The sequence below is a fragment of the Camellia sinensis genome, chromosome 9, assembly GCF_055761805.1.
Source record: "Camellia sinensis isolate YWXY chromosome 9, ASM5576180v1, whole genome shotgun sequence".
Taxonomy (NCBI): Eukaryota; Viridiplantae; Streptophyta; class Magnoliopsida; order Ericales; family Theaceae; genus Camellia; species Camellia sinensis.
In genome coordinates, this window is record NC_138969.1 from 106,762,774 (window position 1) to 106,780,549 (window position 17,776).

At 35.6% G+C, this 17,776-nt stretch overlaps 1 protein-coding gene across 1 annotated transcript in view; it reads left to right on the top strand.

Moving 5' to 3' along the window:
- The first annotated feature begins 8,053 nt into the window (after positions 1–8,053).
- Positions 8,054–17,776, top strand: part of LOC114283210 (3-oxoacyl-[acyl-carrier-protein] synthase I, chloroplastic) — a 36,844-nt gene continuing 27,121 nt past the window's right edge. The window contains exon 1 of the mRNA XM_028226036.2: positions 8,054–8,654. Coding sequence (XP_028081837.2) covers positions 8,169–8,654 — 486 coding nt within the window. The 5' untranslated portion in view covers positions 8,054–8,168. The remainder of the gene's footprint in view (positions 8,655–17,776) is intronic.

The following is a 17,776-nucleotide window of genomic DNA, read 5'->3' on the forward strand; positions in this document are numbered from 1 at the left end:
GGCTGTAATTCTATACTCCTATCTGGTTGTCTACGCTTTCCATGAAATCTATAGCTTTTATCTGGGTCTGCTTGACTTCGTCCTGAACTGGCTAATGGTCTTCTTCCTCCTACTGCATACTGCATTGGTTCTATTGGATCTTCTACAGTTGGTTGTGGATTATTGGTTCCTGAGCTTTCTGTAGTCATATAAAAAGTTTCTTCTAGGTGGTTAGGTTGTTCTAGTATTCTAAATATTTTGCTGAGGTGTATATTATCTTCTATGATATCATCTACATATTCTGTATGAAATTCTTGATCCAAAAATGACACTGCTTCTTCATGGGTATCTCCTCTGGCTAAGTATTCATAATATCTGGCATCTAGTATTTTATTCATGTCTTCTAGGGTAAATTTTTCTAAATTTATCTCATCTATATTATACATCTTATTTTGTGATATAGTTTTTTCTTCTGTCATTACGTAAAACTGATTTATTTCACTACAATTGTCTTGATTTTCTTCCCTGTCTATACTACTAAATTCATCATCTTCAGATTTTTCTGGTGCTACATAAGTATACTGAGTAAATCTTACTGCATAATTTCCATCTGCTGTTTGGTATAATAAATTATCTTGAGGGGCTAATCTCTTTTGTCCTAGAAAATCTCCTAGTTTCCAATCTAGTGCTGCATTATCTTCAGAATTAAATTTTTTAGCTGGTAATGCTTTTATTTCTTTTGCGCCTAATAATTTAACTATCTGATCATTAGTAAGTCTATAGTGAGTATTGCTTTCTGAGACTGCTAAACCTAAAAATCCTGTGCAAACTAGTAAATTCTTTTCTCCCTTTTTCATTTTATATCCTCTACTCTTTATTCCTATTTTTATCTTTTTATGAAAGGTTGAGGTTGGTAATAAAAAGTCTGGTGTAAAATAAACTATTCCTCCTTTTGAATTCATATCTAGTTCATAACTTCCTAAAATACTTTGTCCGACATCATTAAACCTATCATAATAGAGACATATAAATACTTTAGTTCCTAAATTTTCTCTGGTTAAAGCCTTGACTCCTATCACTACTAAACCTAAATGAGTCATTTTAAGGTGTTCATTTACTGCATATTTATAGCTTTCTCTCTCTATTAAATTTAGTTCTATTTTCTCATCTTCTTGAGTCACGCTAATCATTCGTTCACCATAGTGTTTAAATAAATATTGTTTTTTATGAATCTTACCTAGTTTATACACATATTTAGCTGGAATTAATTCTAACTTTTCTTTTTTAAATTTTTCTATCTGCTGTTCTACATCTATAAATTCTTCCACTTTAACATCTTCATCATCATTACGCTTTTTACTACTACTACCTTTAATTAGCTGTTTGAACATTTTTATTTTCTGTAAATTCTACACACTGGTTTCCTAGGTAATTTAAGTTTTTCAAAATATCTAGTTATATCTTCTTCGTTTACTTGAGATTGAGATTTGTTGGATTGTCCTTCTATTCCTTTTTCTTTCTGAACTATTTTTTCTAAAGATGCTAGACGATTTTCTAAACTATGTAGTTGTTCTGATAGGTATTCAATTTTTTCGCACAATCGAATTAAAAATAAAATTTCTATATTATTTTGTCTTACTGATATTTTATCTGATTGATTTATTCCTTGATAAGTACTAATTCCTTCTGGGTTATTATGAAAGTCTTCTGCTTGTTTTAAAATAGTCTGGTAATCTCTATTAGCTTTCTTATCACTACTCATAAACTAAGACCTTACAAGTTGTTCTAAAATTTCTAATTTCTGTTTTAAATTATCTTGAAATTGATTAATTTGTTCTATTTGTTTAGCTATTTGATTTGTGGCTGAAATTAATGTTTCTATTTCTAGCTTGGTAGGAAATTTTTCTAAATTTAAATCTATTCTTTTTTGTAGGATAGAGCTACACTGATCTTGGATATAGTCTAATTTTTTATCTTGATCTTTAATTATACTACGATTATTACGAAGATGATCTATAGAGGAAGTAAAAAGGTTACTAATTTTATCTATGTCTTTTTTAATATTTTCTGCAAAATTTATCTGATAATCTATGATGCTATTTAGCTGAGGATTATGTTCACTATGAAGCTGATGTGTAAAAGTCTCTTCAAAATTACAACGGAAATTATTTTTATTTATGCTAAGGCGACGGTTATGGCTGCTGAGTTCTAAATCTAGATACTCTACTTTTTTTCATATACAAAATTAACTCCTACTATAAAATTATTACAAGCTACTATAATATGAAATTTATAACTAAAATCTCCAAAAATAAAAACTACTCTATTACCATAAGCAAAATGTATAAACTAATTTAAACTGTCCTAAAACCGAACACTGCTTTGATACCAATTTTTGGGTGTGGGGTTGAGTTAGTGGTTTACCACTATTTTGAAATTGGGCTGAGAATTATCTGACTAATTCTACAGTTATGCTACTACATCTTCAAGCTGTTGTATGGCTATTTTTAAGGCTTCTTGTTTTACAATTAGCTGTCTATTTATTTGAGAAATTTTTAAACTGTAATTTTCTAGGGATCTACCAGACGCTAATGATAAAAGAAACTGATTTTTTAAACTGTAATTTTCTAGGGATCTGTTAGAGGCTAATGATAAAAGAAACTGATATCTAAATATTTGATCTTCTAATTCTTGTATTAGTTCAATACTAGTTTTAATTTTATTCCTAAGGTCTTCGTCTAAGGGCATATATTTTTCTTTTTGAAATTTAATTTTTATTTTTTAAAGTCTACGTCTAAGGGCATACAAATTTTTGATTTTTTGAATTTCTTATATGGACAATATTTCCTTAATATTTCTACTCGGGTTGTACTCCTTTTATTCTAAAATTCTTTTCTATGGTAAAAACTATTTTTAAGAAATGTTTGTTTTCATTACATGTACTCCCACCTTGAGACTAAGTCTCGTTCAACATAGTATATTTTTATTTTCCATTTTTTACTTTTCCCTTTCTGCCTACAATTCGCCCTCCAACGCCTAACCACGACTCTCACGGGCTCTTCAGCTAAGGTCACTCAGTAACAAAATAGAAAATTAAAGATACTACGAAGGTTCAAAGCATGTAATATTAATGAGCAAACAAGCATTTCATAAACTTAGGCCTCGTTTGGGAACAGGCTAATTTAGTAACTTTTTGACTATTTGGCTAAAAAGGTAGGTAAAAAAAACTTGTATGTTTGGGATGACTTTTTGGTTAATTACGAAAAGATGTGCAAAAAGTAGAGAGAAAAGAGAATCTTTGACTTTTTGATATGGGTTGTTGGCTTTTTGGCTAATTTAGTAACTTTTTGGCTAATTGGCTAAAATAGCCTCTTGCCAAACGAGGCCTTAGTTTTTCCAAAAAGAAAATAAATTTTTAGAATAGAAAAGTTACCCTTTCGAAATATTTAAGGAAAAAGAGAAACTACTCACACTTCATATTAATAAGAAATATACTTACAGAGATTATATTACAAACTCTGAAACTCTGAAAAACTTAATACACTTAGAGGTTTTTTGAGAGGGGTTGGAAATTTACAACGCAGAGTGAAGTGGTGTTTTTCATTCTGCTTCTTTCGTTGGCATGCAAGCCAATTTATACAACTCAAAAGACTAATCTATGTCCTATGACTACCTAGACTAATCTATGACTACCTAGACTCTAGGCTTTTTAGGCCTTTTGAAAAAAAATATGCCATCTTTGAAAACTTTGCCATCTTTGACGGAAGATTGAAATGGCATGCATATAAAGACAAGACCCATATATATACAATTATATGCTTGACTCAAATCACGATATAGATAGATTTTATCAATAAAGGATTAGGATAATGATATCGAGTACTACTTTGGGCCCCATCGCATATCATTCAATCCTTCCTTTTTGACAAAATTTTGACACTATAATTTATTATAAGACACGTATAAAGATTTTCACAGCTTTTCTTTAATAAAGTAGGATAAGAGATATCTACTTTATTAAAGTAGTGATTGAAGGAAAATCTTTATTACTGACAGACTCACAAAATATCTACAAAAATCCTTTTTGTCTTTTCTTGGCGTGCATTTTTTCTGATATCTGAGGAGAATCTCTATCTTCTATGGATTTTGTCTTCTTTTGACGGTGAGCCAATTATTGATGCTGACCCATGGAGTGATGCTTGCAAGATTGAAAGAGTCACGTAGAAATATTACAAGATTAATGGAGTCTTGTAGTGGGACCCCCTGTTTTTTTTTTTTTTTTTTTTTTTTACCCATACATTCTATCTGCTAGGTCGTCAAGATCTGCTGCTGAAAGTTGGTCGTAAAAATCATCCCCATCTCCCATGGGTGGTTCATCGTCCCATTCTTGATCATTCTCTCCCATCACTGGTGATTCATGAGAGACGCCATGTTGGTAGTTTGGGTACTGACTTTCATCGACAAATGTCTCTTTGCTGAATGGATATCCTGGGATGGCTAAATTACAATGTATTTTCTGATGTCTATCTTCACAAACTAGATGTCCATAATTTCCATTATAGGCTAAGAGAGAGTTTCTAGCAAATTTTCTCCATTTATTGAGCTGGTCTTTGAGTGAAAATCTTCTGCATGGCTAGGGTCTCCTATTGAGAAGTCCTGGGTATCTCGGAAATGTGGAAGTTCCTCTGAGGTACATTTTGTGTTTAGCTGGATTACACCATATTTCCTTCCACTCTGGTAGTTTGCTATCTATTAAAGCTTCCACATACGGATGATGTTCTTCCATTACGCACAGTACTGCATGAGCAAGCTTGTGTCCGAAGTTATATGTCTGATCTGGATCTGTGAAAATTAATCTAGAGACAAAGCCGTAATCTAACAATTTTGGAGCTGTTAGATGACGAGTTTCGCCCCTAATTTCTATCTACAGCGACTCGAATGTAGCTAAATTTATCTGGCAAAGGCAAATGCTGAAGTCTAGGTTACACTGACATCTACCAAAATGCTCTGACCTCTTATTGCATCTTTCTTCGTCTAAGCAGGGTTGCTCTTCATCTTCATAGGTATAGGTCCATTGGTAAGCTAGGCCCGGACAGTCAACCCTTGCTATGGAGAGATCTTGTAGAAACTGCTGAATAATGACTAACTCGTCGTTTCTGCTATCTCCGGCTAAGGTATAAATATAAGGTTTTAGGTCTTCCATTACTTGGCTTTTCTCACAAAGGGATCGAATGATAGAATGCCTGAAGAAATACATTCTAGCACTCAATTGGTCAAATTCCTCACAGGTGAGTTGCTTGATTTCTGGGCTAGGTAAGGAGGTAGGTGTTCTTTCTGGAGCTAATTTTTTAAGCTGGATGGTTAAGGTTCTAATGGTTGCTCTCAATTGTTTTTCTTCGTCTTGGAGCTGGTCTAGCTCTTCACTGACTTTCTTGCCTTTATTCATAATTTTCTTGAAATTTCTGGAAAGGCCTTCACAATGTCTGCACATTTGGAGAGGATTCTGGGAATCTGTCTGAGGATTAGAACTACTGCTGCTTGTACTACTGCTTCCACTTGTCTGGCTAACTGGAACGCCACTGTTAGTAAGGATGGTAGATCTCATCTTGCTCAATGTGTCCAGGTAATCTTTAGCTATCTGGCTAATAAAGTAACTGGTTCCTATTTGTCTTCGGGCATAGGTACTGGCTGACTCAAAATCATAAAATCCTTTAAACTGAGGTGTGGGAAAATTTTTGACTAAAGGTTCTACTTCTATCCAATCATGGTAAATACCAGGCTTGGTTCCCTTAGCTACTACATAGAAAGAAAAACTTTTAGACAAGGGCTTGTTTTGAATTTTTGAAAAATATATACTGAGAGAGTTTAGGGCTGAAAGGCGCTTAGCTGGGTGGTTTTGGCTGGTCCAAAGGTTATCTAAAAGACACTGTTGAACTGGGTCTAGCTCAATTCCTGTTAAGGGTCTGAACTTGGTTCTGCCTTCATGAATGGGAAGAGAAAATCCCCCAAAGTTCATGGTCTTGCTGTTCTCCATTATCTGCACAAAAATTAAACTGGTTATCTTCTTTTTCTAAATAAATTTTTCTACTTAACCAGTCCGTTAGTTTATTATCGCTTCCTTTAATATGCTCAAATTCTACTTTATATCCCTGTCCTACTATACAATCTAAAAATTTTGCCCATCTTCTAGTACTTAATTTACGCTCGTTTAGTTTATTATGAAATCTAACTATGGCTTCACAATCTGTCCTTATTGTAAAGGGTTTGTGCAAAAATAATCTAAATTTATTTATTGCGTATACTACTCCTAGTATTTCAAAATCTAGGCTGGTCATAGTTGTATCTTTTTCTTTAAATTTTCCAAAACTGTATCTACAAATGCGTTCTTTATTTTTACTGTCATATTTACTGGGTTTAGCTAATAATATTGTTCCCCATCCTAATTGACTTGCGTCTGTTTCTACAACTACGTATTCAGATTCTAAGGGAAGTTGTAGGTCTGGTAAGTTTTTACAAATGTCTTTTATTTTTCTGACTAGAGGTATATCTTGTTGATTGAAATATTTCTGTCCAGTAGGTGTGGTCTTACTATAAAGGGGTCCTATTATTTTACTGAGGTTAGGAATATACATTCGTGCATAATTTAAAATTCTTAAAAAGGATTGCAGTTGCTTTGTATCTTCTAATTTATCTGGATAGTCTAAGATTTTCTTGACTATATGAGGTTGTAACCTAATTTTTCCATCTCCTAGCTCCATTCCTAAGAATTCTATGTAGGGTTTATTTAATACCATCTTTTTCTTACTGATTATTATTCCATTATTTATGAATTCTTCTAATGTTATATACAAATGATCTATGTGACTACTTTTATCTGGACTGAACACTAATATGTCATCTATATATACCAGTATAAAACTATATTTATTAAATATACTATACATTTTGCGCTGAAATATGGAAGGTGCATTTTTTAATCCAAAGGGCATAACTAGCCACTCATAATGTCCTTGAGGGCAACAGAAGGCTGTCCATGGTATGCTTTCCTTTTCCATTTTTATCTGCCAAAATCCTGACTTACAATCAAATTTGCTAAATATCTTTGCTGTCTATATTCTATTTATGAGTTGGTCTTTATCTGGTATATTATATTTATCATCTTCTGTATTATCATTTAATCTTTTATAATTTATCACCATTCTAGCTTTTCCTCTTTTTATCTCTGCATGATTTCTAACCATAAATGCTGCACTCCTATGCGGGCTATTGCTGGGTCTAATTACTCCTAGATCTAGTAATTCCTTAATCTGTGTTCTAAATTCTTCTATGTCTGCTGGTGTATGATCTATTTGTGCTAAGGTAATCCTATAATCTTTGTTTTTTATATCTAGACTAGCTAAAATTTTATTTCTCTCCCAATATTTCATGGGCTGTTCTCCTAAAATTTCTGTTGTTTCAGCTAATCTTATTATCTCATCTAAATCATTTTCGGTTCTCTTGTATATTGGTTTTTTCTTTATTTGTCCTATTTTTGCAAAAATTAATTCTAAATTAGCTGGTAGCTTAAAATCTTCTAGGTTCCAATAATCTTCCTTATTTTCAAAATCAAATTCTTCTAAATCATAATTTTCTGTATCTAAGTTGTCTAAAGACGTCTTTGCTATCTCATTAGGTATGTATTTTTGGGCTAGGTCGGGAAAAATATTTCTACTTGGAAATAAAAAACTAGCTGGAACGGAATCTACTCCTATGGTACCATTAATTAATAATTAATTAATATTAATTTATACTAATTAATAATTTTAGTATCAATTGATACTAATTAAACCATTAATTGATACTAATTAATATATAATGGAAAAAAATTATAACAAAAATACTTCCATTACATTTTTATCAAATGTAGCAATTTTTATATTAATTGATACTAATTAATACTAATTATATTAACTTTTATTAATGACATAATTTTTTTAAAATTAAAACTGAAAAAATAAAATAAAATAATCATTTTTATATGATATAAAGACAAATAGAATAATCATACAATAAAAAACTACTTTACAACTAACAGCCATCGGCTCAAATCAAATAGAATCCATTTCCCCCACAACCCACATCGTGCTCATCGACAGGCACACATCTCTCCTCTCTCTCGCTCGCTCGCAACACTTTTGAGCAGCAGCGTCATGCAAGCTTTCCAATTCTCCTCCTCGATCCTCAGAGCATCCCCGCTAGACCCATTTCGCAAACATTCCCCACAAATCAGCACCAATGCCAAACCATCCATCACCATCACCACCACCACCACCAAGAAGAAGAAGAAAAAGAAGATCTCATTCATCTCAGCCACCACAGCTTCAGCCCCGAAACGCGAGAAGGATCCGAAGAAGAGGGTAGTAATTACGGGGATGGGATTGGTTTCCGTGTTCGGAAACGACGTTGACACCTACTACAACAAGCTTCTTGGTGGAGAGAGTGGCATCACTCACATTGACCGCTTCGATGCTTCCAAATTCCCCACTCGATTCGGCGGCCAGATCCGTGGTTTCAACTCCCAGGGTTACATTGATGGAAAGAACGATCGACGTCTCGATGATTGCCTTCGCTACTGCATTGTTGCTGGCAAGAAGGCACTTGAACATGCTCATCTCGGCGCTCACTTTCTTGGAGAGGTCTCTTGTCTTTCTCTTCAAATTTTACTTACTGTTCAATTGTTTTCTTCTTTTATATGTCTTTGTTGATTTTCAGCTTCTGGGCATTCATGGATTTGATGGGTTTGGTTTGGGGTTTTACTGGTTGCTTTCAATCTTAGATCTCTATAGCTGGTCATGCATTACCAAATTAAACTTATTTTATTTTGTGTTTTTCCCTCTTCTTCTTGTTTTTTAAAACTAGGAAATTTTTTATTCTCTAATTTGTTTCATGTACATGGAATTCATTTGCAAAGCGTCATTAGTGAATCATGATCTTGAAATGTATAAAAAATAAAGAAAGAAAGAAAGAAAGAAAAGGAAAGAAAAGAAATCAGGATGTATAAATAAAGGTTAAACCTTTTATACTCGAATTATGATATACTGATTAAATTATTTATAAGTTAACTGGTGATTGAGCTTGTGTGTGGTTTCTGCTTGTCTAACTCTTTAGGCTTCCATTGTTGCAAAAATAAAAAAAATGTTTGTATTTGTATGAATTATAATGACTAAAAAGATTTACTTTTATGTACTATAAATTCATTTACATTAACGTAAAAAACTTATATCTGAAACAAAGCCCATAACATATGACCAAGTAATTTAGGTGAAGTATTTATGATAGTTTTGTATATATTGTTTTTAGTAAATAATTTACGTAATCCTTGTTCTATGTACTATGTTTGCTTCTTGCATATGTGTATTAGAAGTTAGATGACATTTTAAAGTTAGAATATTGTATGTTTATGGTATACAAATAATATGAGCTGTTGTTGTTGTTTGATTTTTGTGCAAACAATTAATTTAAATTTATTTTTTTGATACAATTTGTGGAAAAAAAGTTGAACTTGTAAAGCTTCTCGAAGGATTAACCTTATCAAAACTTGAAGAAGGGAGTTGAAGTGTATGAGATGACAAAAAGGTACTAGAAAAATTGGTTGTCACACGGGAAATTTCTTAGTGGTGGTATGATTGCTAATGTTTGAGTACCAGAGATCCGAGTCATATTTAGCACTTTTGCCTCATGCAGACACTTTGAATGGAAAATTTACACTGCTAGACCAGTAACTTGTAACTGGAGACTGCAAAAGATGGACCTATTTCACTTTTGTGGACAAATTGAAATTGCCTTTTGGTGTACTTTTTACAGTTTCACTTTGACCTCTTATTTCCGATATTTAATGTTGAAAATTTATTTCAATGTTAGGACCTATAAGGTAGATTCCTTAGTCGTAGGGGTACCTTATTTACTGAGGTTTCGATTCTACAGCTAGCTCTACTTTTCTAGGTAACTATGAAACCTTTAACTTCTATTCCATTTTTGGTACATGGTAAACTTCTGAACATTGGAATATAGGTATTTGCCTTGGGCTAAGCAGTGGAACTTTGTGGCCGATCTTAAGTTTGGCCATGGTACATTAGATTTTTATGGTCTTTTATTATATTGTGCCTTTCATCTTGGCAATGGCCAATTTGGCAGCATGTCATATTGTGGGTTGGTCCAATTGTTTTAAACACAGATGTACATCAAACTGGGAAATGGTTGCGCTCCTTGTTCCAATGGTTTGACCTTTGGAATCAATGTTCTTTCCTTGATGGAACAAGTGTAATTAACAACCTTAACATAATTAAAAATTGATGTAGAAATCCATGATAAACAATTGAGGTGTTTAGGTTCAATTGCAATTGTGGAAGGTAGGAGCTTGAGGTGGCCGAAGAGGAGGATCTAAGAAGATGATAGGCACTTAGCTAGCAAGAGACCGCTAGAGGTTGTGTCTATAAGCTTGCCAAAGGAGATGGATTTGGCTGGTTTTTGTGTGCACAGTAATATCCTTTGTTATAGAAGGGTTGAATCAAGGGAACTAACTTAGCTATGAACGGGTGGCTTAACCCCCTTGGTTTGACCACCCAATGATTTCCAACTATCCACTGTTCAGTCTGTGCCCATGGTCGAACTTTAAGTAAGTATCATGGGGCTGCGGTGGTTAGCTATGATAAGCCTTAGAGATTTTATTGTAATCCTGAAGTGGTAGGTATAAGATGATGTTTGAGATGTTAAGAGTCTTAGTTAAACTCTCTCTCTCTCTCTCTCAAATTAGTCAAGGTGGACCCCAATGGGTGGGTTGAGCGACCTTGATGATCCCATGACACTAACCCCCTTCAGTGGTCTTGATTGGAGATTGTAGACCTTGTTTCCAATCTAGGTTAATTTGGTAGCATTGTCCGAAATCAAGTATAAGCTGGAAGTTGTGATCATGATGGATCTCTCTTATAGACTGTACATTCAATTAATAGATGCTGAGTTGGGTAGTCAAAGAGTTGTTTGATTGATAGGTGGAAATTTAGTGAAAAAGTTGAATTCTTTCAATCGGTTGTTGAACATTGAGTGGGGGATACTGAGCGGTCACTTGATCGATTTTTGGAGGTCAAGTGATGAAGCTGAACTCGATTGACCAGAGGATCGCTACAGTGGAAATCTCTTGGCCAGACCAAGGACTGTTCCAAGCAAATACCAAGTGTACCTTACTCTTCTGAGACTGTTGGCTTGTCCCAAAGTTGGGCACATGGAAGTATACTATTGGCCCACGAGTTGCCTCACCAGACTGACTCATGGCACCGGTTAACCCATGCATGGATTAGATGGCCTTGTCACCTAATGGGGATGGACGCTTTACCTGCATCCATCTAGTGAAGAAACATTAGAATTATACTTGGTCATCTCTAAGATTTTAAACAATGCTAAGATTTTACTATTCTAATGAAATTAGAAACATGATTACATTGAGAACGTGGGTCTCAACATCAGGTCTGTGATAAGTGTTCAGAAAATTTGTTTGTTTTATTTGTGTTACTTATGTGCTTAGTAAGTAGCAACTTTGAGGTGATGTTGCAGCTGCCTACTAATTTCACATTTTCTTGGTATCTATTTATCGAGCAATTTATCCTGGTGTTCCAGTTTTAGTTACTAAACTAGTAATTGAAGATATTTCTTTTTGTAACATGTCCAAGATGTGCATACAATAAAAAAAGCTATTGCATTTAGAAGAAGTATAAAAAATGGCTTGGTCTAGTAATGCAATTGTAAATCTGAAGAAATTTCTTTTTTGGAGTGATCTCTTTTATATATTCCCTTGTTTCAAGATTGAAACGCTATCTAGACCTAGACAAAGTGTATTGCAAAGTTGTTAATGTCATACTATACCAGCCGCTAAGGTCAGAAGCTTACTGTTTTGACAAAAAAATACAAAATAATAAACAGAAACAAATCTACTTCTGTTTCATCTTGGTCTTTTTTTCCACTTGCTTCGGTCATTCCGTCCATTTCCTGCTTTGAGCATTCCGTTTCTTTCCTGCTGCTATAGATGAAATAAACGCATTATGTTATGTACAGATTTTGACATGAAGCTGATGGTAACAGATCATAGTAATAATATATTGTGGCGGTGGAGATGGGTGACATGGGTCAGATGTGGGGTGTGTGTTGTATACTTGTATGCTTTTTATTAAATTAAAAAATGGTTTGTAGATTACTTTAGTGTGCAAACTATATCACACTCAACACTTTACAATTCATTTTTTAATTTAAAATCTATTATAAGATCTCTACTGATTCTTGATTGTTTAAATTACACCTAAAATTAAAAAAAAAAAAAAAAACCCTAGGTTTGAGCCTGCCAAAGTTTTTAAAGGCAAATGCGTAATGCAAGACGTTTTACCCGTCATGAGGCAAGGCGTAAGCATTTCAAATTCTGAAATTTTATATTTAGTAAATAATTCAAATATTTTAAAACAATAAATAGATACATCAAAATTAAATATAAATGTGTAAATACTTTTCTGCTCAAGGTTCACTGCAAAGAAGGAAGCTTTGCTCTTTTGAAAGTGTAATTGGTATTCTTAGCCTTAGTGATTAAGTTTCTCACTGAGCATTAACTTTGTGTTTTTTCTTAATTGGTCATTTACTTATTTTTTCCTATAGAATATAGTTGCAAAAGGATTTTTTATTTTTTATTTTTTTAATGTTTAAACCATCTACTAGACTAAGTTTAACAAGAACCTAATACAAATTCTTCATATGCGTACTCCTCACATGCTTGTGCGTAAAAGGCGTACAAGATGTACCTAAGGCGCATGTCTCGGACTGTGTGCAAGCCTTTGGGGAGTAAAGCCTAAAAATCAAAACCTTGAGGCGTTTTGCCTTAGCCTTGCCTCAAGGCGAGCATCAAGGTGAGCCTTAGTAAAGCCATTTAAAACTTTGGAACCTGGTAAATAAACCCTGAGTTTTTAATTTTGTCAACTTAAACCCTAATCTTTTAATTTTTTTTAATCTAAACCATTTGCCTATTTTGTTAAGTAAAATTGATGGAAAACTGGTATTTTAGTCGTTAAGCTCAATTAACAAAAATAAACAAATGGTTTAGATTGAAAACAAATCAAAAGATTTGAGTTTAAATTGATGAAATTAACAATTCAAGGTTTATTTTGTTACCAGGCTCAAATCCTGGGTTTTGTTTTGCTTTGTTCTTTTTTTTTTTCTTTTTGTAATTTCCCCTTAAAATTAAAAGGATAAATTAGACCTAAATATTTTAATAAAAGAATGCCATACTACTAAACAAAAGCAAACCAAGTCTTGTGTCCCAATTAAGTGTAGTCGGCTACATGAGTAGATTAAATTTTTTGGAGTAAATATAAATATTATGAATAAATATGTAATGTTTATAGCAATAACTCTGAAATTGTACGCCATAATGCACTGGTATTGATATGTAACATACCAATGAATAAAACTGTACACTGTCTGGTGCGTTATTAACAACATTAGGTATACTGGAATCATTTTACACAATTTTTTCTTTCGTATCTTTTGCTCCATGATTTTTTAGACCATGAGGTCAGATGTCTTTAACAGGTGTAGGAGCAGTCAAGCCAAGCTTAATTGGGAGAAAAACACACACACACGTCTCACCACCAGATCTTGTCCAATTGAGTCCAAACCTGTAAGTATAATCTAGACTTCCCTAGATATTGTCAAATGATTTGTCTAGCTGTCCCCAACTAATTACGGCTTTGTTTATTTGAGATTTATTGTAAATGTAGGCACCAAGTTATTGAGAGTTCATAGCAAAGTAGACAAAGCATGAAGTATTTTGGGCAAAAAATAGGTTTAACTGGATTTCCTTTGTTAAAATTTACCATCACCTACCACCACCTACTCCTCACCTACTACACTCACCCTCTCCTATATAATGAGCCACTCACCATTTGTAATACACAATATCAATATATCAATCAATAATACATCAATTTTAACATGATATCAGAGCTAGATTAAGAAGCTAGTAATTTTGCTTCACCGGCGGGCGGCCGCCCGCCCGCCGGACCTCTCCAAACCTTCCATCTGAAGTTGTCTGCATAAGCTCTAACCTTCAACAGTGGCGTCTGGTGCTTCTTAACCGTGAATTCCCAACCATGTTTCTCAGCAAATGCTTTGGCAGCTTCTTCACTGTCAAAACTAAGTGCAGCATCGCCAACATTGGCATATGGGTCCCCTGTGGATGTCCAACCCATCAATGGATTTTCCCATTTCTGTGTTACATAAAATTGATCTTCCAGCTTCCAACTTTTCCTGAACCCTGTTGTGTGGCAGTCCGAGCAGGAGAAAGGATTACAACCCTCCTCCACGGTGTCCTAACCTTAAGGTCATCGACAATGGCGAACTCTCTGCAACGTCTCTTGAATCCAGCTCGTCGTGTATATGGATCCACTTTGGCTCCATTATCTAGACCGTTCTCTACAGACTCCTTGGTTGAGATCAAACCAGGAGAGATCGGCATCAGCTGCGACCCTACGACCGGCCGAGTCGTCGAGATCTCCCTCCGCGGCGAGTCCGAAGACCCCATCTTCGAAAAAGCCGGCCGGACAGGGTTCATGACCGGTTCAAGCTCCTCTTCCATCTGCGCTCTCGACCGCCTCACCACCCTCATCGTCGCCGACTGGAAAGGCATCACTGGCGAGATTCCGAAGTGCATCACTTCTCTCTCCCATCTCCGGATCCTTGACGTCATTGGAAACAAAATCTCCGGCAAACTTCCGGCCGATATCGGTCGACTGAGTCGACTCACTGTTCTCAACGTCGCCGACAATGTCATCTCCAGAGCCTTATGCACCTCGACCTCCATGTCTCCAGAGCCATATTCATCTCTCCCGAAGGGCTGAATGTGGTGAGAGAGAGAGCACCACTTTTTCTTTTACTACTTTGTTTATTTATTTATTTATTTATTTTATCTCTTTTTTTTAAAAAAAAAAAAAAAAAAAAAAACATAATCATCTCTCCCACATGCACTTTATGATCCAAACTTTTTCTTAATCAACCCACTCCCTCTCTCTCAGGTTACTTTTTCTCTCCACCAGACCCACGTTAATCATATCTACCACCATTCTTTTCTTTATCACACCTATCTTTATCTCTTTTCTATAACTCTCACCCACGCCTATGCTTTCTACCTTAATATATTTTTATTTAAAATTATTATTATTATTATTATTAAAAAAAAAAAAAAAAAAAAAAAACCAAACCGATTGCAGGTTTTCACACAACCGTGGGCCATGAAACTTTTTTTTATTATTATTATTTCTTTGCACAAAAAAAAAAAAAAAAAAAGAAAGAAGAAGACAAACTGCACACCAAACTCATTTTATTCATGTCGGGGCTCACCCCGATCACCATTTTACACCACAAAAAAAAAAAAAAAAAAAAAAAAAAAAAAAAAAAAAAAAACCAAACAACCACACCCACAGTGGGATTTTTCTTCTCTACTCTGCCGCTGGTCTTTTCTTCTTGCCTCCGTCCTGAGCGGCCCTTGACGGTGTTGCCTCCGTGTTTCCTAGACCACCAAGCACGTTCACTCCCCCATACTCCTCCACTGCCGCATATGGCGGACCTCCGAATCGGAACATCACGGTGGCCTTCCGCTTCAGCTCCTTGTTTTCTGCCTTTAGCACACTTATCTCTGCTCGCGCATCCTTATACATGCGTTGGAGCAGAGCCAGCTGGGAGTTTAACTGTTGCACCTCATTTGTCCTGCTCTGCAGCCGGTGCGACAAATTTGTGACCGCAGTCATGGTTTCCACGCATGACTTCAGAGTATACTGATTGGCCTCAATATCAGTTTGCACCGCCATTTTTTGCTCCACCGACCGCATCGGAAAGTTCAACGGAGCAAACACAGAGGTGTTTGGTTGAGGTTCACTGGCCACCGCACTAGTTATTTCTCTTGTGGACTCGTTCAGTTCTGGAAAGAGCGTGAGCAGACCACGGGAAGAGGAGGCCATGTTCTGGGTAGCTGGACGGGAAGAAGAGGCCATGTTGCTGAGTGTTTCAGAGACGGGTTGGTTACAGAGTATTACAGAGTTTCTCTCTCAGAAAACGCAGAGTTTTTCAGAGGTCTCTCTCAGTTTTTTTGTCTCAGCTTCTGCCTCAGCCTCAGCATCAACCTTGGTTAAATAGCCAAGGCAGACACGCGCATCGCGCGCCTCTTGACGCCAGATGACAAAACGGGTGCGCCAGCCAAGGCGCTCACGTGCCTCGCCATCATGTCCGGCACACCTTTTGATGAATTGGGCACGCCTTTTGATGGCACGCCTTTTGAAAAATTGGGCACCTTTTGAGGGTGCAACTTTTCCAGGGGTCCGACAAGACTCTGTAAACTGTCCCGACATTGATTCCGGTTAGCTCCTTCATCGGTCCGACATGACCCTATAAACTGTCTCGACATTTGATTCCGATTAGTCTTTTACAACGGTCCGACATGACCCTATAAACTGTCCCGACATTTGATTCCGGTTAGCATACAGTGTCCTCTACAACGTTATGACACCACCATACAGTGTCCTCTACCACGTTATGACACCCCCATACAGTGTCCTCTACAACGTTATGACACCACCATACAGTGTCCTCTACCACGTTATGACACCCCCATACAGTGTCCTCTACAACGTTATGACACCACCATCCAGTGTCTTCACCAACGGTCTGACACAACCATACAGTGTCTCCTATCCTCTTTTATTTTTATGTATTTTCTTGTTTTGTTACTCTCTCCAAACTCAAGTTGGTTAGTTTCTATCCTCCTTGAGTTTGCGGGGGCTGTTAAAATTTACCATCACCTACCACCACCTACTCCTCACCTACTCCTCACCTACTACACTCACCCTCTCCTATATAATGAGCCACTCACCATTTGTAATACACAATATCAATATATCAATCAATAATACATCAATTTTAACATCCTTTCTTCCTGACGCTTCCAGAAAGCCAAATTGCAATGTGAACACAGGGAAACCTCAGCATTACTCAATAAGTTTGACAGGTAGAGTTAAATAGAATAGGAAAACTGACTGCAGAGGATCAGTACTAGAGATGAAATTTATATGGTGGGCACACATTAAAACTACTAAAAGTTTCAATGTTTTCAAGACCCCTCCTGTCACGACGTCATCCCGCCCCAAACAGGATAGTAGCCATGACCGGCTAGTAGTGTTTGACTACCCAAGGCCTGACAAGATGAGACGAGACTGAACTATAATCTTGGGGCTTATGTGGAATAATCTGTTCATTATATTATTCAAATTCCATTCAGAGCATGTGCATAAGTAAGATGGAAACAAAACAAGCATCCTTCTTATTTATTTACTTTAGTATTTACATGTCTAAATAACAAAAGAAAAGGATACAACGTCAAAAGATGTCCTTACAAAAATACAAACCGTATAGGCAACATCTAGTTCCACAGTTACAACTTTTCAAAAGACAAAACAAAAGAAAAAGGGTTCTAGGGTGACTACTCTTCGTGTCTTTGTTCCTCATCTTCACCTACATACATATATGGGAGAGGGGTGAGTCATTGCCTAGTGAATAGTAATAAAGTAAGGCGGTAAATGAATGAACATTGAAAACTTTAAACATTCTTTCAAAATAAGTTTGAACAAGACAAAACATAGCTTGGCTTGCAAACAAGATACATAATAACCGGCCCGGGTACCGCCTAAATGTAACAAGATGAGTTCGGCCATAATACATGATTGGATATTCCGTCAAT